Raw genomic sequence first — 23,054 nt, 5'->3', positions numbered from 1 at the left:
AGGGAACATGGAGATTTCTAAGAAGAATTAGATTCAACACCCATCTGGTCCATTATCACGGAGTGTGGCCAGCAGCAGATGCTTCAGGAGGAAGGTGTAAGATCTGTAGTAGGACAGCCTTTCTGTCTGCAGATTTTCATCTCTCTCTGGTGGTGGGGGCAAGTCTAAGTTCTGAAAGAGAAGATTTAAAAGTCTTCCCCCAAAATCATGGATGTTATAATTTCTAAATCCAGACAAGTGTTTTTTACAAGAGCAACCATTCTGACTTTTTCTGGCAATGTTTTTCATTACATACCTTATAAACTAATATTTTGTTTAATTAAATATGAATGTATTTAGTATTAATTTCTCAAATTTTAAAGTCTTTAAGTTCTTGGTTTTCAGTTACAGGTCATAAAATATCTTTCAATTTGTTATTATATATACTCATTTTCATATTTCCCCATTTATCTGATTTCAAAATATCTTATTCTTTTTATCATTTTTTTCTAACCACTCAACAGCCTTTATGTTATTTTGGGATTTTTTTTTAAACTTATCATAATATATATAAAGCTTTTAACTATGCCCTCTCCTGTCTGCAAATTTTAAGTCTCCCATTATGCATTTACAGGTTTCAAATTCAAAATGAAAAAATGTGATGTTACTAGTTGGATTATTATTATTATATTCATCAAAAAAGGAGATAACATAGGATGACAGACAAGGATATTAATATTTGGGATATAGAATCTAATAATATTGTGTCAGAAAATTGTATTAATTTCAATAATCAGGCACACAGTGCTTTTTTTAAATAAGAAGAAAACCATATGTGAATAGAAAATGACTGATTTTTTTAAGTATTTCTAAATGGTTATTGTGCTACCAAGTGACAATTAATCCTCTTTTTAAAGTAGTGTACTTTTAGAAACTTTTTAAATGTTTATACATTGTTATTGTACCTACGTAAAAACTTAACTGTTAACTTGGTCCTATGCTCTTAAGTAATGCATTATAGTTGGTTTTTTTTTAACTAGAATTTTTTACTTAAATAAGCTGTGATAGATTTCACATATCTTCTTTTCTCCTCCAAATAGAATTCTTTGGCTTTAGTAAATCTATTGTTCAGTTATGATTAATTCTCAGCATGTCTTCAGATTAGAACTAAATTTTGTATTTTTTAATAGAAATTTTACACTTGAGTACTCTAGCTCAGAATCAGATAACCTGATGGTGCCACACCACTTTTTCCCTGAAGATGTAGAGCTAACCAAGAGGAGGAACTTAAAGCCATTTAGATCTGGGCTTCCTAGCCTGGTTCTTTGTCAGAATAAGGTGCCCTTAATTCCTTGTTATGCTTGACAGTTGGACACTCTTTTTTAAGATTTTCCCCCTTACCCAATTTTAAACCTTATTTTAATGTATTTTCTGTTTAAACTCTTAAACCAGCCAGCTGGATGTAATACATGAGCTCCTCTCGGATATGGTTTAAGCAACATACTTAACACCATACACCTATGGCTCAACCTGTCTCGTTCCCTTCCTTCCTGCTGCCTGTGCTTAGGGCTCGTGTGGGAGTGTCAGGGGCTGTGGTGAGGGAAGTGAGTGAGAAAGCAACCTAGACTGAAGTGAAATGAGGGGTCTGGAATGGACATGTGGTGGATCCAGATTGCTGGCTATTTCAATATTCCTTCAAAGTGAAGATGATTCAATTAAGTTACTAAGGAAAAGTATAGGGTTTTATTTTTCAAACTTCTTTCAATCAGGGTGTGCAATGGGTAGGTGTGTGCATGCACGGGAATGGGGAAAGCTATAAATTTTGAATGTATGAATTGCTTTGATTTTTCTTTCATCTGTATCGATATCAAATGGAATGCTTCCTCCTGAGAAACAGCAGATTGCATGTGAATGTTATTACTCTGACAACCCTGAAAAAATACAGGTGGCCTTATGCTGTAAACCTGAAAGAGTAGATCTTGTAAAGTAGATGCAGGATGGGTAAGGAAGAGATAAGAAATCATAAAAGGAAATCTGACTTGTTTGATGAAAACTAAGAATGAAGTAGTTTGTACTGTTTCACTTCTCAGGATCACACTAGGAAATAATGTTTAGCATTAATGAAAAATTATGTAATATCTTCCATCTGTACTAGAAATACTTATTTCTTACATTTCTGAGAGAGACACGATCTGCATTTTCTAACTGAAAGTGCATTGCTCAGCAGGAAAGTAACAGCACTAGAAAAAGACTCTGCAAGGCTAACTGCTAGTTCTGTGTTTTAGCAGACAGAATGTTGTCCTGAGCTTAAATGAACCACTAGATGTTCAAGATAGGGTAGATAGGTGTAATGGATGGAGCATGTAGAGTTGTGTAAGGTCTATTGTGCTGTTTAGACAGGAATTTTGAGTTCAGTTTACATTGCTTCCACAGGTTTTCTGAGACACATAAGGTAGCACTGATGATATTTCAGACTCATTCCTCCCGAACTCAGCTTTACTTTTAGTGCAGAGATGAGGTGATCCATTGATCCAATGCTAAGTGGTTTTGAATATCCAATTATTTTTCCTCTGTTCCTAAATCCTGATAGATTTATGATAAAATTTTAAATTTATAGGGTAAGTTCTTCTAAGAAAGGACTTTTCCTTACCAAAGTCTATGATAATTCTATGAAATATTCAGAATTTATCATACTCTAAGCCTGAAGGCATGAAACACTGTTCTGTTACAAATAACAACCAGTCTATCACATTTTTATTGCACTGATTTGATCAATGACATTATTTTCAGTTATTTCATTGCTTTACAGTACATTCAAAGGTTTTAATGTTCACAGTTCCTTCTAATTTATATCTTTTTACATGTAATTTCAATGATTATGAGGAGTCCCTTGGCTTAATTAATTTACTTACATTAGAAATTATAAGTTTTTGTGATTCTCTTTGCTACAGATGATCCTGATCTTTTCCTTTATTTCTTTTTGGATCCTGTGTCCCAATTTCCTATTAGAAATATGTTAATCTGTATCACTCTGCTTCTGACTGTGTTGTAAGTGACTAATAATTTAAGATCTATTATTAGAGCTCACCACACTGTTAGTCAATGTCACATTGTAATTTAAGGCAGTGTGAAACTATCTTAGGATATTTTCCTGAAAGCTGTGAAAAGTTATAAGTAGTAACCATAGTGATGGTTCAGCCTTTCGTAAAGAACTATTTATTTACTCAAATAACTGTTCGGTTATAAATCTACAATCGGCATTAATTTAAATGTTATCTACAAATTGCAAAGCAATTTGGAAATATGTGGTACAGTTTCATGACTTAGACTCCCAGCTGCAATTATTAAAGAAGTATTAAAATAAATCTAGTAGGAATTTGGTCTAATCAGACACAGTATTTTTCCTTCCTGAGAACTACACTCAGGGAGCACAGATGCTAGTTTAGATCTATTCTGCCTTAAACCTGACTCAACCAAATACCTTTCTTATTCCTATAGTGAAAGTAGTTTTGCACCCAACAATTTAGGGTTCTACTTCTGTAAGCACTGAACAATTAAGTCACAGTCCATATGCAAGAGACCTGCCTATATAGAATTAATACAGACAAAATGTAAAACAAAGCAGCAGCATAAATTAATTACAAAACAGCTCTGACTGAAGAGCCCAGGTATGTGGAATTGCATGGGTTTCAAGATGTCACTGCTTTTAGCTGTACACTCTGTTCTTATGAGGGCACCTGTCCTGATAGCAGAGGCAACAGATCAGGTTGTGTGTCTGTGCCTACATTTTCATTCTTCTACCCTCTTGTTTAGCAGCATGAGCACACCTACTCTGCATTTAAGTGAAAAGGTTATCTCCTGGAAAGGACTCAAGTCACTGGCCAACCCCATACTAAGAGTTAAGTTTGGTATACCAGTGAGCCAAGCACTCTTACTATTGACCTAACCTGTGTTAGTAAAAGCACCCATTTGCAATGACATTTATTCCAGCTCAACTTGAAAAAAACAAGCTGTCTTAACTAAACATAGCCTGCCTCTATAATTTATTGCCATTTTCTGCAAATTACATTGGTTTTAAGTAATACCTTGTCACATCATCAAATCTCTGAGTGGCATTTACAAGCTAGCAGTTTTGGTTTGTGACCATGGCCATTATGTTTTCAGAATATGTGGAGTGGCAAACCTTTTGACTCCATTAATGAAGTTTTCATTTTCTGAGGATGTTTTTTTTTCACTTTAAAATACCCATTGTACATGTGACAAAGAATTGATTATATGAATGGAAAGCACTGATAGAAATTTCTTGCATATATTATCTGAAATTTTTCAGGTTAATTGCCCAGATTCATGATGAGTTGTTGTTTGAAGTAGAAGATTCTCAAATCCAGGAATTTTCAGGTAAATAAAATATTTCTCATCCTCCCCATTTTAAATCCCTATAAACTGATTTCTCAGAAGACATAGAATTAATGTAACAAGAAGAAGCACATTGATTCTCATAATTAAGCTAGTTAAAGTGGGATATAATCCTCATCTGGAGTTCATCAACATGCTTATTTGTATTTAGTTTTCTTCTCAAGATTCCCTCATCCAATGTGTGAATCCTGTAAAGATAAATAATACTTCCTCCAAGGCTTAAATGGCATTCAGAAGGAAATAAACCAGCTTAAAAAGCAGGGCTTGGAAAGTAGCTTCCTCAATATTAATGACTGGGCTGTGTTACATAAAGAAGTACAAAATTCTCAATGTAAGAGTATAATGTACTGTAATTTCTAAGTTGTTTTACTGCTTTTTTATAAAAAGAGAGCTTTGTGATGGAACTTTCAAGGTTAAGGGTTAGTAGAAGTTCCTGCTTACGTTTTTATCCTCTCATGTGCTTTACTTCCAGACATCATTTCCTAAGCCAGTTTTTTTCTCAGCATCTGGTACAAATTTAGCTAGCAAACGAGGGCACATAGGGAGCTGTTGGGTCTCTTCTCTAGTAGGTAGTGCATTTTTTTTCTGCAGGCACCAAACGTTTGTTCTCAAACTGGTCCAGTTTGAAGTTCAGCAATACCTTCAGCTAAAACAATTGGCTTAATGTTGCAAATATTTTAAATGAACCAATATGAGAAACATATTGCATTATAAGCTAGAAATATCATAGAATCACAGAATCATAGAATCCTAGGGGTTGGAAGGGACCTCGAAAGATCATCTAGTCCAACCCCCCTGCCAGAGCAGGATCACCCAGAGCACATCACACAGGAACGCATCCAGGCGGGTTTTGAATGTCTTCAGTGAAGGAAACTCCACAACCTCTCTGGGCAGCCTGTTCCAGTGCTCTGTCACTCTCACAGTAAAAAAAAATAATTCTGATATTCACCTTGAAACTCCAATGCTCACCTTGAACCTTGAATGCTCCAATTTGAACCCATTACTCTTTGTCCTATCACTGGTCATCTCTGAAAAAAGCTTAACTCCATCATATATTGCATTATAACCTAAGCATCTAAGAAAAAAATTATTTCATCTTTCTGTGTTGCATTAATCTAAACAGTACAATTTTCTGTGTTAGTCTCATTTCATCACTGATCCCTCTTGTGAGTATTCGTTCATAATGAGAACATTAAATCTCCATCTAATCAAAACAAAGAACCTGGGAAATATTTAAGTTCAATATATTGAGGGCATTGTAACAAATCAGGTTAATATATTAACATTTGACCTCTAAAGGCAGGATTTCAAATCTAGTTTAAATTAAAAAAAAACCCACACAATTTATCAGAGATTGTGGTATCTCAGAAAAAAACAGTATCTGAAAGTGTTTCAGAGTTAGAAAGTATAGTATATTGAATGAGATCTGTAAGATAGCACAGAACAATTTTTTATTAGCTTATTTTACATCCATTTACATGAAGTGTGAAGCTAAAATACTACACAAAAGATAAAAATTATTTATGGTTGCTTATACATATAGAAAATCATAGATTCTGCCCTCATCATGTCAAGTTCTGAACTCTGTAACTAGTATGAATTTGTAGTAAATACAGCAAAATTAATATTTTTTTCAGTATAATATAAAAGACCTCTAGCTATCATATGAATCATAGAAGTAAATTATCCCACTATATAAACATGATGACTAGAGGCTCTTTTCTGAAAAGACAAAAAGAGTCCATTTCAAATACTCAAGTTACCTGCTCTGCACACCACAATGCAACTAGTTCAAATATCTCCACATCTTGCTGCAGTGTACAGAACAAATAGACTTGTAAACTCCTTGTTCTGCTTCAAAGCTATCACCATGTAATTAAAATTGCTAAGATGATCTTTAGGAAATAGACCTGGGCAGTCTAGAGGCCTGAGATACCTTGCAAATTGCCATTGAACTAGCATAGGCTGCCAAGCTTGAGTGTTCAAGATGGAAGCTTGTTTCATTCTCCTGATTGAAGACTGATTTTTAGGTTTGTCTCTACTTTGCCTGGAGAGGCAAAGGAAAAAAGAAAACTCTCTGTTGCAGTAAGTTCAGATATACTTAGTTGCCTCAAAACAGAAGAGTGATGAAATGTCTTTTCTTTAACACTGAAGACCAACCTAAGACATTAGTTTCCTTCTTCATTCATTTATTTCCTTCCCCTTTATCTATCTCTCATGAGACCTACCCTGAAGTGGTGCATCCAGTTCTGTGCTCCCCAGTGCAAGAGAGCCATGGACCTGGTGTAGAGAGTTCACTGAAGGGCCACAAAGACTATTAAGGGACTGGAGCATTTTATGAGGAAAGGCTGAGAGAGCTGGGGCTGCTCAGCCTGGAGAAGAGATAGTTCAGGAGAGTCTTATTAATGTATATCCATACCTGAAGGAAAGGGATGCAGGAGCTGGAGCCAGGTTCTTTCCACTGGTGCCCAGTGGCAAGACCAGAGGCAACAGGCACGAACAGAAAAACAGGGGGTTCCCTCTGAACATCAGGAAACACTTTTTAACTGTGAGTGTGATCAAGCACTGGCACAAGTTGCTCAGAGAGGTTGTGAAGTCTCCATCCTTGGAGAAGCTATTTGGACATGATCCTGAGCAGCTGATTCCAGACAGCTCTGTTTGAGCAGTGGTGTTGGACCAGATGAGCTCCAGAGGTCCCTTCCAACCTCAACCATTCCGTGATTGTGTGTTTTGCAAATATTTCTGCTACTGACAAAAGAACTAACCCAATTTGTCTTAAAAGGGACTAAGTGGCTCTTCCTTCAGTGTCACAAGCAAGGATTTTGCTTGATCTGAACAGGCAGAGAGAGGGTGCACCTGAATCAGCCCGTAACTTCCAGTCAGCAGCATGACTGGTGAAGCAGATCTCTCTGTGGTCCCCAGTCCATGGTGTGAACAGCTTTGGTACATGTCACAGAGCAGTCTGAGAGCAGTTGACCTAGATTCTTTTCAGAATAAACTAAACAGGAGGTCTCTTTTCTCCTAATATTTTCCAGTTATTTTGGGAGCTGCTCAGTGTGGTAACAAATTAGGGATTTGAATTTTAAACCAATGAAGGAGTGTCAGGAGCACGTGTGTTCCCAATTCACTTCAGTGCTTTGAATGTCCAAATACGGTTTTCACTCCTTTATCCAAAGTTCTTTCTCTTTTAGGTCCTTACTCTTCCTACTGTTACTCGCCAATATTCTTTAGCTGTCAGCTTTTTCTTTGTACATCTCATGAGTTTTTGGTCATTCAGAAACTTTAAATTACAGGATCTGCTGACTTGCAGATTCCAGCCTGCAGCTTAATGATCTGGAGAGAAATCTCAGTTGTACAGTCACAAAGCCCAGTCAAGGGAAAGACGTGGACTTAAAACTGAGGAGTGTTTGATGGCTTTAATGGACTGCAGCTCAGAGCTGTGTCAGGCTCCTGCATTTGGTGTGATCCAAGAAGCACTGGCCTACTATTCAGAGTGTTTGCATTCTGATTCCAGTCATGCTTCTGCTCTGCTTTTTCAGGAAAGCAACAGCAAATTTATGTCTAAGTTTTCTTATTCACAGAATGGATATGAAAGCTTAAAATACTTTTCAGGTATATAAATTAAGAATATAAAGGTAAATAGTATTTTTACCATTAGATCATAGTGCAGAACATAACCCTTCCCAGCAGCATTTCCCTTACAGAAGTGCCTCTTTTGTGTTATTTTACAACATTAAAATGCCTATTTGCTTCTTGGACTCTATTGAGTGGATGCTGAGAATTGCCACAAGGCAGTCATAGTGCTGATGCTTTTTCTACTCCTGTTTAGGATTTCATAAGCCAAAATAAGAATTTTCAGTAGTTTTCAGTACCAAAATCAAATGTATAGTGCACCTAATAATCTATACCAAACAGATTATTTCAAATATTTTAATTTTATAAATTATTTGCCTCAATTCTCTGTTTAGGACAAGAACAAGACAACAGAAGAGCTTTTCAAAAATCCTCATTTTCTGTTAGAGGGTGCCTGGAAAGATAAAATTAAAACATTTGGCAGAAATTGCTTTCGTTTTGGCAGGAGACTGTCAGTTTTACCATCAATAATCTGCCTGATTTCTTGCCAGCTTCCCTGTCTGGCTTCCTCACATCCTGAGCTCTCTGGCAACCCAGGAAACAGAAAGGCAGGTGATATTTTGGGCTCTTGGATCTGAGAGGGCATAGCATTGCTGAGTTCTGAAGTCTGTGTGCTCAGGTAGACAGACTGCCCCCTGATCAAACTGAGTCTGTCTAGGGACCCTGGAAGAGTATTGAGGAATTGCAGAACCCAATTTTTCATTTTGTGGAGACTATTTCTGAGACTGCCTCTCTACACCCTGCTTGAAATGCCTCTTTGCCCTTGGATTAGTTGGAATAAATTACTGCTAAAAAGAGGAATACACTTTGGGGTGAAGAAATGCAGAATCATTTTGTTTTTACAGTACTGGAATCCTCCTCATTACAACCGTAAGTTCTGGTTTCTGATGTGAATGCCATATATACCTGCTGTATTTGAAAGGTGAACTTTGGCCCTAGTGATTGCTGTGGATTGTTCCTTGTCACTATGCTTGCTTAAATACATCCATTAGTGAGAAGCAGAATTAAATGAAAGACACTTTTTACTTGAAATAACATTTTTCTGTAGAAATATTTTCCAGTACTTTGTGTTGGACTGTTCAATCTCACATTGCATTAGGGCAATTTTCAAGTATGTTTTTTTAGAATTTCTGCATCCATTCTGATATTTGGTACATGTAAAACATACATTTTAATACCATTTTAAAATATTTTACCAGGTATAAAATATTTCAGCTGAAATGCTTAAAGTGTAAGAAGCAAAACGGCCAGTCTAAGAAAAAAAACTACAACCAGCCAACCAAACCAAACAGAATAAACTATGCCTATTTATTGTTATATTCAGATAATTAAATTATTACTACCTGAAAACCAATATCTTAGATTTTATTTTTTTTTAATCTGCCAATACAGATTTTTGACTCGTACAAATTCCATAGAATTTCAGTTTGTTGTGATACAATTTCCCACTCAATGGGTACTAAGGCAGCTGCATAAAAGAGTGCACATGTTCAGAAGGGCACTCAAGTAGCAGAACAACAAAAGAATGAGCTGGTCATCACAAGGCAATGATGCTTTCTAATTTGGAGAACACTGGTGCGTAAGTTAAAGATGCCTCCAGACAGCTTTCGATTTGCAAAAATCCCTATTCCATGTATCAGATGCCTGGCCAGGTTTGACATGTTTCTGGAGTCATAATTTCATAGGTGAAAGAGCTTGAAAAATGTCTTCATTTTGAGAGGGATAAATAAGCTTTTGTTCTACAGCAGGCATGCGTGTCTTGTCTTTGCTCCTGTTCACAACACTTTCAGTAAGCATATTTATTCTGGCCTGTATCAAGAAAATCAAATGTATGTTAAAATGTATGTTAAAATTTCATTTCATCTATCATCTCCTCACTTTGCTGCCACCATTTGTTTATTTTTTATACATAATATTTTAACATGACATAATTAGCACTTAGAAAAGCTTCCAGGGTGAGCATAATCAACAGATGCTATAATTGCTGACTCTGGGGTTTGAGAGATAAATTGCAAAGGTTGAGAGAACAGCATTTTACAGATGCCATTGCAGTATATAACTGCCTGCAAAGGAACATTTTAAAATTAATAATTTATGTGCCCTAGATATACCTGATTCTTGACTGAACAGAAATAATCATTACCCCCAAACCCTCCAATTTAAGTCTTAGGAAATAAACAAAAAATTAAGAGTGGTAAATAGAGATCTGTTTAAACATTGTGGTTGCTTTTCTAAGTGCCCACACTCTATAATGTATATGAGATAGAGGAGATAAAGTTTGTATCTCTGGATTGTTTATTTTGAGCCTTGAGAATGAGGAAATTTTGAAAGAGATTTGAGAGGAGCACGAGAACCAGATATTAGACACATAGGACTAGAGGGAATCTCTCCTGCAGTCAGCACATTCCTTTTTTATAAATTATATATTTTATAAATTATTTTAAAATTTACTACCACTGGGAGACTGTTCCAGAATTTCATGTTTCCAAAATCTAGAACTTTCAATTTCTAGCCTAAGTGTATTGAGCCAGTTTACCTATTTCTTTTTGTGCAAAGCATTTAGTTTAAATGCTTTTTTCTTCACTCTTCTCTGTCTTATCAGACTGCTGAACAGGAATGGTAATACAGCTGCTTTTTCTTGATATTTCTGTTATCATCATATATTTATTATTTCAGTAAAAATCTGTTGTGAGGTAGATGTAGGTAAATCTTTTGAATACTTTCAAAGGGATGATTTCAAAAGCCTGAAATCCAGGCAAAACCTCAGATTGCTTGAAATGAATGGTTTTACTATGCCACCCACTAAACTCTGGGAAGAGATAGAAAAGTCAGTGTGACATGAGAAAAAGAGCAGAGCAAAAAAACAGGTTTGTTTTTTTCTGGCACAGAAAAAAAACAGTGAAGAAAATGGAAACAACCCACGGAGAAGCTTTTAATGGGCTGTCAAAGTGAATGAGGAACCATTAGGTTTCTTCATTTATGTGGCCGCTTTAATTGCTGCTTTTTAAAATTAAGAGCAGTTAAGGATGCAGCAGAATTCTGATTGTCCCAGATACTTTAAAGTGAAAACTGTGTGAACCAGCAGAGAAACATGTTGGAATCATTGCTGCCATTGTGAATCCCCTTTGGGGGAAGAGACTTATATGGGAGGGAGCTGGTAATATTCAGAGGTCTAGAGAACTAGGGAGGAAACTAGTCTAACTCAGTGCAAATGCAGACAGCACCTTTTATCATAGCACTCCCATCTTTCAACCATGGATCGATGCTGCTGACTCATGCTCCCTCTTTTGTTCCCCATTGGAGCTTTTTTTTATCAAAAAGGCCTATTCCTCCTATTATCCTAATGCTCTATTGCTCTTTATTTCTCTAAAAGCTCAAAAAATGTGAGGTTGCACAGAGCTGAGTGTGCCCTCAGATTGTTCATAAGTGCTTTGGTGGAACTTGGAGAGCTGAGTGATTCTGCATGAGAAGTGCAGAATCCAGATGCTGTGCTCTCACAAAAGCTGTGTGCAGTCCTTGCCTGGTGGGGAGCTTACTGATGGAAAAATGTTTGCCCAGGGACTGCCTGGCAACCCACTTTGCCTTCTGAAGGCATGCCACCTGGTTGGAGTGCCCCAACGTCTGCTGCATTGCTGACCTCCCCGAGCTGGCAGCTTCTTCAAATTCAGAATGGGCTTCTCAAGACGCAGGCAGTGCAACACTTTGCTATTAATAGTTGTGTTGACTTGGACTAGGTTTTAAATGGGTAATTATTTAGGCCAGCACTTCCCCTTTCACAATCTGTGGTTGTTCGTTTCTGCTCTCCAAAAATGACTTTGTGTCCTACACTGGACCATAAACTACCTCAAATCTAACACGAAGCAAATACATTGGTGTAGCTGTACACAGATCTGTCAACAAATGTCTCTGTTTCCTCAGCCTTGGCACTTCAGCCACTGATCTTTTGAGTTACTGCATAATTTGGACTTCATGGAAAATCTTATGACAGCTCATTAGTACACAAGTCTGAGCGAGCCAGCATGGTCTCAGCACTCCACTTCTGATCAGGGAGAAGCTAGTTATCCTCATCATTGTTATCCAGCCAGCCTCAGTCACAGATGTGACACAAAACATCGCTGGCATCATTAGAGAAGGGTTTGGCAGCAGCCAGAGCAACAACCATACACAGCTTCTTCAGAGTTCTTGTGTCTCCTTTAACCTCAGCTGGAAAAGAAGAGTGATGTGCATCAAGAGATAACTTCAAAGAAAGCTTCTAAGTGACCAAGTGGTTTAGCAGTTATCACTGTGTATTGAATACTCTGATATTTCTCAATTTGGTAAGGCACATGATGACACATTATTTAGTCAGTCATTCTGCCAGAGCAATGGAAATTGCTCAGTAACTTTTGCTCTGGGGCTGCCTTGTTTTCCTATTTCACTTTCACTGGTCAAAAGTTACTTCTTTTTTAAAAAGCCATTTATGCATTGAATTTCTCTTTGATTTTTATTAAAACCATGTTGTGTTGCTACAGCAATCTTTGCCAAGCAAAACACTAATTGGCATGACCAAGGACAACCAATCTGGTCCCAAATGATTGGTTTGGAATAATTATAGATTCATTTTCACAATAGCACTAAGCACAGTGTTATGACATGATGAGTTGTTAAGTTACATAATTCATACTGAAGTTTAATTGTTTAGATTCTTGATAGCTCCATTATCCCACAGGTAATTTTTTCAAAAACTTATTCTTCAAAGTAAGATCAGGGTCTAAGATATTTTAGACAGCTCAGATTTCTGTTTATTTTTTTCCTAGCTTTTTTAATGTTGTGTTTTATGACCACACAAGAAAATAAAAATATGTAAAATGTCACCAAACATATAGTTAAGAATACTGAACTTGGAAGCTAAGAAATACAGCACTCAGAATTGCTGTACCTTTATACATTAAAAAAAATTACTAGTGATGTACTTCTGTACTTATGGGATATATAACTTAAATAGTTCTCCAAATGTCACTCTAAAATTCTATTTAAAATAAGGAATTGAACCTTTCACAACAGATAAAATTTAACTTTAGAAAAACCCTGGGAAATGGTGAATGGCTAAAGTATTTTTAGTGTAGGAATGCAGGTATTATATAGCAGAATATGAAGCATGTGATTTTTAAAAAATACATATATAACTGTTCTAACATGGAAAGTAAAGCTGCATGTTTTCAAATTTACCTTACAGCACTGGTAAAAAGAACAATGGAGTCCCTGCAGCAAACCACAGCCTTGGAAGTGCCACTGAAGGTAGAGACAATTCTGAATTTCCATTACCATGTCAGGCATACTTTGCTTACATTGTACACCTGTGCTTGCCTAGTTTCTTTTGCTACAAATTCTTTTAAAAAAGAAGACCGGTTTTCAAGGTATACTACATCTGAATATTGTTAATGACAGTATTAGATACCTGGCACTCAAGCTGCTGAATGGTTCATTAAAATATCCACATTATTGATGGTATATAAAGTGAATGACAACAGTATCGTTCTCTGATAGTTTTAGGAGACTCTTTAGGCAACTTTGTCAGAGACAGCATAGTTCATACTATGCCTCAGGAAGTAATTGCCATCAAACAAAATATGAGGAGTTAAATATGTTTCTAATAAAAACAAATGTTTACATGGTTAGTGAGAGCATTCACAGTCACATGGGCAGAAGATAATTTTAGTCTTACGTATTTCAGACTGACCACTGTCAGAAAGTTTTAATGACCTATGGACAAAATGGGACACAGAACAGTTTCTTTCACCTCTGTCTAGGGTGTTTACTATCACAGCATGGACAAATTCATCTTGATGCATTAGCAAATAGATTCAATATGTTGTTCCTGTGAGGAGTTCTCTCTTAAACCACAACGACATTTTAGTGGGTGAAAAGGAAAACATTCTTGGGCAACTGGTGCTTGTCTGGTGGTTTCAGATTAGGACATTTTAATAGGCAGTAAAAATATTTGGAGATACATGTTTTATTACCCTTGTTTTGGTCTCCATTTCCTGAGCAAACTACTGCAGAAATCATGACATACTTCTGCTCCTGCTGCACATTAGACTACATGCATCATGAAGATACTTCATCTTCCTCAGAAGCATCATGAATGGATTGATGGCAGAGGCCAGATAGAAAACATAAAGTACCAACAGCTTGATCTCAGAGAATTTGAGAATGATCTTTTAAAAAAAGCTCTGTGATTTTGTTCATGTTGTTTACTCTTCTAAACAGTGAGAATATGTCTTTTAGGATCAGAGATGTGGAAGATAAAAAGATTTTTGTGAAATGCTCCTGCTCTCCTTCAGCACTCTTGCTTCAACTAAATATGTATTATGTGCTCTGTTAATATGGACATTACTTTTTAATAAGGAGGGAAAATGTCACTAAAGTAGAGCACTCGTATAGTCTTAATGGGGAGAGATTTCTTTTTACTCTTTGAGGAAAAGGATGCTTCATCTTTGAAGTAGCTTCTTTTCCAAAATATAGTCCTTGCTAATGAGGCAGCTTTCATGTCAGAAAATCTACTGTGTAACAGAGCACCAGTAACTGCAAAACAAATGGAAATAAAATCAAAACAACAACAAAAGTACCCCAGAACTGGAAAAGTGGATGTAAAAGAAACTAGCATCTTTATGCATAACTGACAAAGTACTGATTATAAGTGCTCTGATTTTGTAGCTCTTTCAAAAAGTGTAATAAGATTAATTTTGTTTCAGCATATTCCTTGAACATCAGTAATGTGAACTTGCAATTTCAGAACTGAATATTAGTCTTAATTGTTAAGGTATTTTAATCAAAATTTGAGTGATAATGAAGTATTAAGAGAGCTGAAGAACATTTCCTATTGGGTAAGCATCTAATCTAGAGCAGCATCAACATCCAAAGGGAAAAGCAGAAATAGTATCTTGCTACATGCGAGGTGTTTGTTTGTTTATTTAAATTTTCATTCTTCTTTTTTTTTTTTTTCCCCTGACAGGTTCCCTTGAAAGTGATTCTTACTACAGGGAAATCATGGGGGTGTATGACAGAATGGCAGGAGATGTGAAACAGCCATGGGGGCTGTTATTCAGCACCCGCACACCTCATTGGCCTGCGCTGATTCCTCGCTGCATCACTAGGCAACAGCGCTGCTGGATCTTTCATAAGCACCTAATACTCTGCTTGTGAATTTTTTTACTTCATTTTGTCTGTAGCCCTAGGCAACAGCAGTGAGATAAAACTGGTTTTTACCAGTTCATTGTGTTTCCTTTAGCCTAGGTAACCAGCAGGGAGCTGCTTTTGTTCCCAGCTAAATTACTAGATGTAAGAAATGAAGCAAGACAATATTAACCCTTTGGGAACAGGGCAAATGTATTTGAGTTAGGTGGATGTTTAGACTTAAATGTTCAATATTTTGCAGAGTGCTTGTCTAAAAATACTTCTAATCTGGCATTAGAAAGACACTGTTTGCACTGTATCAGCAAGTGCTTAACTGTTGTGTTCAGCTCCTTTTATGATTTGTCAGTAGAAGGCAGCAGCTTGGCTTTATCACATATTAAATGTCATGTTTCAAAGACTTAGAAAAAGAAAGGTGGACATTTCTTTGAAACTTTAGAGTTCCCACCTTTGTTTATAAGCAGAATTTAGAAGGAAAACAGGTAAACAAAACTGGATGCCTAAATGCATTAAAAATAGCCAGATTGTTGTCAATTCAACTGATTTCAAACTCAGTTTGTACATGGTAGCCCTAGCATACTTTCAAGGAGGTTTATAGTTTTGCCTAATCTATTCTTTTTATTACTGATTTAATGCTAAATACTGTTTAGATAAATTTCAGAATTCAGCCTTGTGCTTTTCAGGATTCAGGCTTCTACTTTAATGTTTGGATTTGTTATTGATATTTTGGTTTTCTGTAGATTTTAGTCTTTAAACAAGCTTGTTATGTAACATTACTGGTTGCCAAATTCTGTCTTCATGCTTGTGGAATATGAAACTGTCCTCAAAGTCTACTAATTATTGAGAAGTTGAAGTATAGCACAAAACTTCTTAAGAGGTGTTCAGTATCTTTCAGTATTAGATCTCAAATGATAAAAGTAGTATAACATACTATAGTATTTTAATTTAAGTAATATAATTTAAATTTTAATTGTGTATAGTTACAGAGGTTTTAAAGCAATTTTAATTTCTATAATTAAATTAAACAATTTTGCATTGCACTTAAAAGCATTAAACTATTATCCATTGTTTTATTATGTTGCATATTAATCACATGTAAGCTAACAGCTGAAGTCTGTAGTTTCTAAAAATGTAATATTATACATAAAAAATAAGCAGTGGTCATGTAAACAAAGTCAGAACTTTCTACATATTAACTGGGGTCAACTCTGGCTGTGGGAGAGTCCAGCCTGCATGGCTGGGACACTGTACCAGGTCCTGCAAGTCTTTTTCAACAGAGAAAGGTTTGCACAAATTTTCATCTGCTTTTGCCATATTCAAGCTTTCTGTGTTTGCAGTGGCACTGATTAAGTGTGAAATGTTCTACTCCCTCATCTGTTTCACTCTTCTTGAAGACCTGTTTTCAGGAGGCCTGTGCTAATTAAGCCTTGCTTCTTTAAGGCTGTATTCTAACCTTACTACTATTTGAAATAAGTTGACTTTTTTTTTTGTACACTTCCCAGCCGATTTCCACCTTGTGTATGTTTCTTAGGCTGCTTACTTTTAAACTAGATAGCATATTTTTTCAGGTCCTAAATCATACTAGACATACCCTTCAGCCTAACAAAAAACAAACACAGGTAAGAACGTAAAGAACCTTGATCCTGTCTTGTGAATTGACATCTGTTCAAATATGAAGCTACAGAAATGCAGAGGTCATCATACAGAACAAATTTTCAAACACAGCCCTTGCCGAAGACTGTCAGTCACAGTTCCCCTGATGCATGCACTTTGCATAGGTTGTCATACAGTGGGCTAAGTTAATATTGTGTTCTTCTTGTGTTCTTCTCTAGAGAGGGACTGTGAGCTCCTCTGGATACCAGGTTTGCCCCTTCTGCTTTTACAACTTCCTGGTTTTAAATTTCCAGAGTAAGCTAACAAAAGGAAGAGAACCAAGCAGTGAGGGCCCTGCTTTATCACATGTCCAAGGCTCATTCTGCATACACTGGTGTGAGGGCAGAAGGCAAACTGGCCTACTTTTGGAGGATTCTTGAGGACTAAGATCTCAGGACTTGGTGCAGTTTGTGTCCCTGCAACTTGCAGGATGCACACCATGAACTTTATCTTTCCAATGTTTGGATTTTCCAGTGGAGTTTCCTTCTAATTGCAGCCTGGGAATGAATGAGCGTATAAAGATTTATGGCATAGCTAGGTGGAGACTAGAGCTCTTGGATGTACATGCAACCATGTCTGCTGTACTAGGAATTACAAATACTGGTATGTGTTCTCTGATCTTTTGGTTCTGTTCTCTTCAGATAGCCAGGTGAGTATCTAGTCTCCACTACCTGCCTTGTGCTATCATATTAAGGTACAGATTTTGTGGGACATGACATTTATCCAAACACATGAAGTTTAAAAAGGGCAAGTGCTGGATTCTGGACCTGGGATGGAGCAACCCTGGTGGTCAGGACAGACTAGGGAATGAGTGGCTGAAGAGCAGTGTGGTGGAGAGGTACCTGGGGGTCCTGGTTGATGGGAAACTGAAGATGAGCCAGCAGTTTGTCCTGGCAGCCAGGAGGGCCAACCGTGTCCTGGGGTGCACCAAGCAGAGAGTTGCCAGCCGGTCGAGGGAGGTGATTGTCCTGCTGTGCTCTGCATGGGTGCGGCCTCACCTTGAGTACTGGGTGCAATTTTAGGCACCACAATATAAAAAGAACATCAAGCTATTGGAGAGTGTATAAAGGAGAGCCATGAGGATGGTGAAGGGTCTGGAAGAGATGACTTATAAGGAGCAGCTGAGGTCACCTGGATTATTCAGCTTGGAGAAGAGGAGGCTGAGGGGTGACCTCATGGCAGTCCATGGCTTCCTTACGAGGGGAAGAGATGGGGCAGGTCCTGATCTCCTCACTTCTGTGACCAATGACAGGACTCAGGGAAATGGCAGGAAGTGGAATCAGAGGAGGTTTAGCTTGGATATCAGGAAAAGGTTTTTTACCCAGAGGGCAGCTTAGCACTGGAACAAGCTTCCCAGGGAAGTGGTCACAGCACCCAGCCTGCCTGAGTTTAAGAAGCATATGGATGATGCTCTTAGGCACGTGGTGTGATTCTTGGGGTGCCCTACATAGGGATAGGAGTTGGACTCAATGATCCTGATGGGTCCTTTCCAACTGAGCATATTCTATGATACTATGATGCTGTGATTTCTTAGACCTCACTTGGGATGCTTTGGCTTCAAAGTTCCTCAGTTTTTAACTCATAAGATCACAATATTGAGAAGAGTGCTGAGTGTCTGGGACAATTTCTTTTACTTTGCAGTCCATTCCCATTGCCTGCCATCCTGTGTGGCAATATAAGTTTTGGAAGCAGTTTTATTTTTCAGATGTTGTGCTTGAAGAAGTATCTATCTCTTTAGCATAGCAGTCATTTCCTTGAACAAGCTGCCTGAGATAGGGTAGTATTTGGAATTCATTTCCCAACAAGGTCCTCTGGACAAGGCATCAGTTTTACCACACTTTTGTGCTGATCTTTGTGTATCAGTGAAGTTTTTCCAAACCCTAGGCAAGCTACCCTGCAGCATGCCTGAATCTAAAGAGCCATTATAAGGAAGCAAGGCCAGTCCTGACCACAAATTTCCTTCAAAATAAATATGAGTGGAAATATTTGCTATTTGATGCTCGCCAGGAATTCCTTTTGCGTGGCACAATAATTTCACACCAGGGAACTTAAGATCCTGATTCTAATAAATTACTAACTTTTCAAATTATTTTGGTTCTGTGTGAAAGGGAGCATAAAACATGGGTAGGTTGAAGAAGGAGCAATCATAAGAGCCCTTTTCAATCTTTAAATCTCTCAGTTTGATCTCTAAAATTGTTCTCTTTTTCTCACAGCCTGTGAAGAGATACTGGGAAAGCAAGGAACAAAACTTCTGTACTACAAAAGTACCAATCAATGAGTGTGGGAGATCACAGAATAGATGGTGAGAGGGGAATGGCTGTCTCTGCTTTGCTTCCATTATCTTTTGTGGGCAGAAATTTCATTATTGATTCTCTGAACACTCTAATAACTGCTTTTGAACTGATTTGTGTCTCTGGGTTTAATTTCAGTTGTGTCTTTTGTGGCCTGAATATTCACTTAGATCATCTGTAAATCTCTTAGTTTGCCTTGTAAGAGCCATGAGGAAGGAACACTATTTGGAAACACTTTAACTCAGTGTCTGTGAGAAGTAGAAAATGCATATCTGCTCAGGACTTGAATCTTTTAATGTCCACATACCACTGTGGAACAACAGGACTTTGATCTTGAATCTTGGTCCAACTTGATAGTAACCATAGTTAAAACACTGGCCTCTGATTTTATGTGAGCAGGATGTTTTAAACATGAGGGTGAAAATCTCAGTTTTTAAAAACTGCAAGTTTATTAAGAGAATGAGTCTGCTAGAGCATCCAGGACACCTTTTGTTCATGGTCATTATTATGAAAAAGCCCTTAAAAGTAAACTAGTTTCTTTTTTGGGTGTCCTCAGAACCTGATGTATCATTTTCTGGTTTAATCTCATTTGAAAAGGAGGCCAAACAATGGGGTGAAGATGGTATTATACCTTCATGAGATATTTCCTCAGTGGCCTAAAATGCCTCTTCTTCATTAGAAGACCAGATTGGATAAAAAGCTGGTCTTGACCTCATAGCTCACCCTACTTTGAACAGGAGGTTGGACTAGAGACCTCTTGAAGTCCCATCCAACCTGCATGTTTCTATGATCTTATGTCATTCTTCAGTTGGCCAACAGCAGGCATCTGGTTGAAAGACAGCCAGGAATTCTCTTCAGATATTCTGCTGTACCACATTAAAGTATGCAGTGCCATTCCAGAAGAAGCCCCAGAAATGTTTTGGGATTTCATTCCTCCTTCCCACCTGTGTTGCCTTATTCTTTGCCAGCATTTACTATGTTCCCTGGCTCATGGGCTCACTTTTGGCTGGCATACTCTGTTTGATATTAGCAGGTTGTCAGAAACATTCAGGGAGTGGAAAAGAATCAGTTCTTATTTCTGCCATTCTGCGATAGTTTTAGTAGGCAGGGTGTCTCTGGGATTTAAAATAAGTTTCAATCATGTTCTGTCTTTGCCTTCCTGGGAAGCTTCCCCATCCTGAAAACCACAGCCTACAATCAGCTGGTTCTCATGAGATGTCTTTGAAGTGCACTTCTACCACCCTTTTTTGTAAGACCCTCTCATGTTATCATGTGTATCTTTATTATCCCACTGTAAATTCAGGCAATTTTTTATCCTCTCTGCTTATGTTTTGAATTCTGGAGGTCCAACTTCCAGCCAACGTGTACACATTTTTATTGCAGTTTCCATGTCATCTTCTCCATTTGAGGCTAATTAGTTGAATAATTTTTAGATTCTACCTTCCTCAGCTTTTGCTATCTACACTGATAATTTAATCCATTGCCAACCTTTCCCATGCACTTCATAGAGACAATTATTATTGGTAGTAAAACTCTCACTATTGTCCACAAGTAAAAAAAAAAAATTGCTTATCCTTCTACCTCTAACCTGTGTGCCCTCAGCTTCCTTCCCCCTACCATTTGACATGACACATATGCCATTTTGGAGACTATGTTCTGGCTAACCCTAGTTTTACTGTAGTTGTGTGTTTCGTGATCCGTTTTTCCACAGTGTCAAAAACTGACTGTTGAAATTCTCTCTTTTTCTTTCTCCCCTTTCATTTTTTGGCAGCTTCATCTGCTGTGCACACTGAATTTCTCACGTCTAATTATTCCCAAGTGTCATGCATCAGATGACAACCCCATTTTCCAATTTGTGTGTTAAGCAGAGAACTATAGTTACAGACTCCTGAGAATAAACCTCCATTCTCCCCACAAGTGGCTGCTGCTGTTAGACTTCATTTCTGTACAGAATTGGTTGAGGCAAAATTAAATATCTCCCTGGACTACCTTGGCATCTTTGCACTGATCCATTAGTCCACATTCATCTGAGCCCAGAAATTAGTTCATTACTGATTTATCCCAAATGCCTTGTTGGTATCTGGTGTGGTGAAGCCGGCAAGTTTCTTCAGGACTTCTGCCAGAAATTTGTTTTCCTTCTCTTTTTAACTCAAAGCTTTTTAACCCAAAGCCAGCTCATATTGATGATTGACTCCAAACTAAAGAGAAGTACAACTGTAAGAACTTCATTTCTTTGTTATGAATAAATTCTGCAGCAGTTTGAAAGCTGGACCACCCTACTTGCCTTCCAGCCATCTCCATCTCTGTTTATCTTCCTGTCCATTCACTTGAACTATGATGTTAAGCTAAATAAGCTTCCCAGGGAGGTTTACCCTTAACTATAATGAGCTTTTGTAACACTTGAGCTGGTAGAAGTCAGTAGGTTAGATAATCTTAGAAAAGTGTTGTGTTTTAGTCAAATTCTGTACTGTGTTGTGCTGCTTCTGGTACTATGGCTTGTGATACATGAGTTTTCTTTTCAAGCTGAATTTCTTTTAGTTGTTTCACTTTGTTTCATATGTGACCTAAACCATAACCTTTTCCTGGCAGTCTCCATACTCCTTAACACCTTCCATTCCCTGGTAGCCAGGTTTGTAGTCACCACTTTAATTCACCTTACCCCTCCAGTTTGGGCCAATCATTGTTCAGACATTTATAACTGCATAACAAAACAAATGTTTTCTGATAATGAGTCATGTCTTTCTTTTCTGGGAAGCTTCTGAGTCTTGTTTATATTATATTTGTAGAATTTAAATCTTGCTTTAAATCCTATGGCCAATAGGTTTATAATTCAAAAGGATTTAAATGCAGGAATATGAATGAAAAGAAGTAATTTGGTGAGGATGAGTGCATAGTTGTACAAATAAGCAAAACCAGTTAGATAAGGAACAGCTGGTTAGGTATCAATTTCAGAAAAAGACCTGGGAATCTGTAGGTGTTTGCACAGTGATCAAGAATCCCTTCGCTTGCTTCAGCCCCACCAAGGGCTCAGCTGAATGCTCTGCCCAATTTTCAAAACTACACTTCAGAAAAGATGTGGAGCAACACGAATCCATGGGAGAGAAACAAGAATGATCAGAGCTATAGACAATATTACCTGTGAGGAGAGACTGAAATTCAGTCGTTTAACCTTGAGGAGACCAAGGAGAGATATGAAAGCAGTTATCCAGTATGAAACAGGCAGTCATAAAGATTGTAATAAACTGCTCTGTAGGTCCCCTGGAGAAAGAATGAGAAGTCAGAGGCTTAAATTTAAGCAAGATATAACTAGGGGAGATGTTAAGCAAGGCTTTCTAAAGCATGCTACTGATAATTAAGCATTTGAATGGATTGGAGTAGAGCTGTTTGAATCTTTATTACTGTACACTGCTGCAACACGATTAACAGATATCTGTAAAAATATGCTCTGTTGATCCTGCTTTGGGATGGGGATGATGACTGAGTAGCACACTGGGATCATGGCTTCTGAGGTTAAGGCCTTGAGTATAGAACACACAGCACACATCAGAAGAAGTGTTCTTGGCTCTTCAATGACACCAACAAATCAGACCCTCACTTTACATCTCTAGTGCAAAATGATGGTGCTTCCAATACAATGTATGTTACTAGTTCTGGATGGGCTCTGTATGAAGTAAAAATAAATAAAGCTCCCTGCCATACCCATCTTTGAAGTTGGCCTTGCTTGAAGCTGGGGATTGGAGCAGATGGCCATCAGAGATCCTCACCAACCTCAGTTATTCTGCAAGTCTAAGTAGGCACCAGTAGCAGACCTGAAGCACCCAGCTGTCCTGATGAGTTATTCGCAGCTAGAAACTCACCCAGTTCAGCTCTGCATTAGAGTGTCAAGTTCCAATTTGCATCAGGGAAAGA

At 37.6% G+C, this 23,054-nt stretch overlaps 1 protein-coding gene across 1 annotated transcript in view; it reads left to right on the top strand.

The window, feature by feature from the left end:
- Positions 1–15,538, top strand: part of POLN (polymerase (DNA directed) nu) — a 90,524-nt gene extending 74,986 nt beyond the window's left edge. The window contains exons 22-24 of the mRNA XM_010000244.1: positions 4,310–4,377; positions 13,244–13,305; positions 15,023–15,538. Coding sequence (XP_009998546.1) covers positions 4,310–4,377; positions 13,244–13,305; positions 15,023–15,091 — 199 coding nt within the window. The 3' untranslated portion in view covers positions 15,092–15,538. The remainder of the gene's footprint in view (positions 1–4,309; positions 4,378–13,243; positions 13,306–15,022) is intronic.
- Positions 15,539–23,054: the final 7,516 nt, after the last annotated feature.

The sequence above is a fragment of the Chaetura pelagica genome, unplaced genomic scaffold (genome assembly GCF_000747805.2).
Source record: "Chaetura pelagica isolate M959 unplaced genomic scaffold, ChaPel_1.0 scaffold116, whole genome shotgun sequence".
Taxonomy (NCBI): Eukaryota; Metazoa; Chordata; class Aves; order Apodiformes; family Apodidae; genus Chaetura; species Chaetura pelagica.
This window is presented reverse-complemented; position numbering and strand designations above follow the sequence as displayed.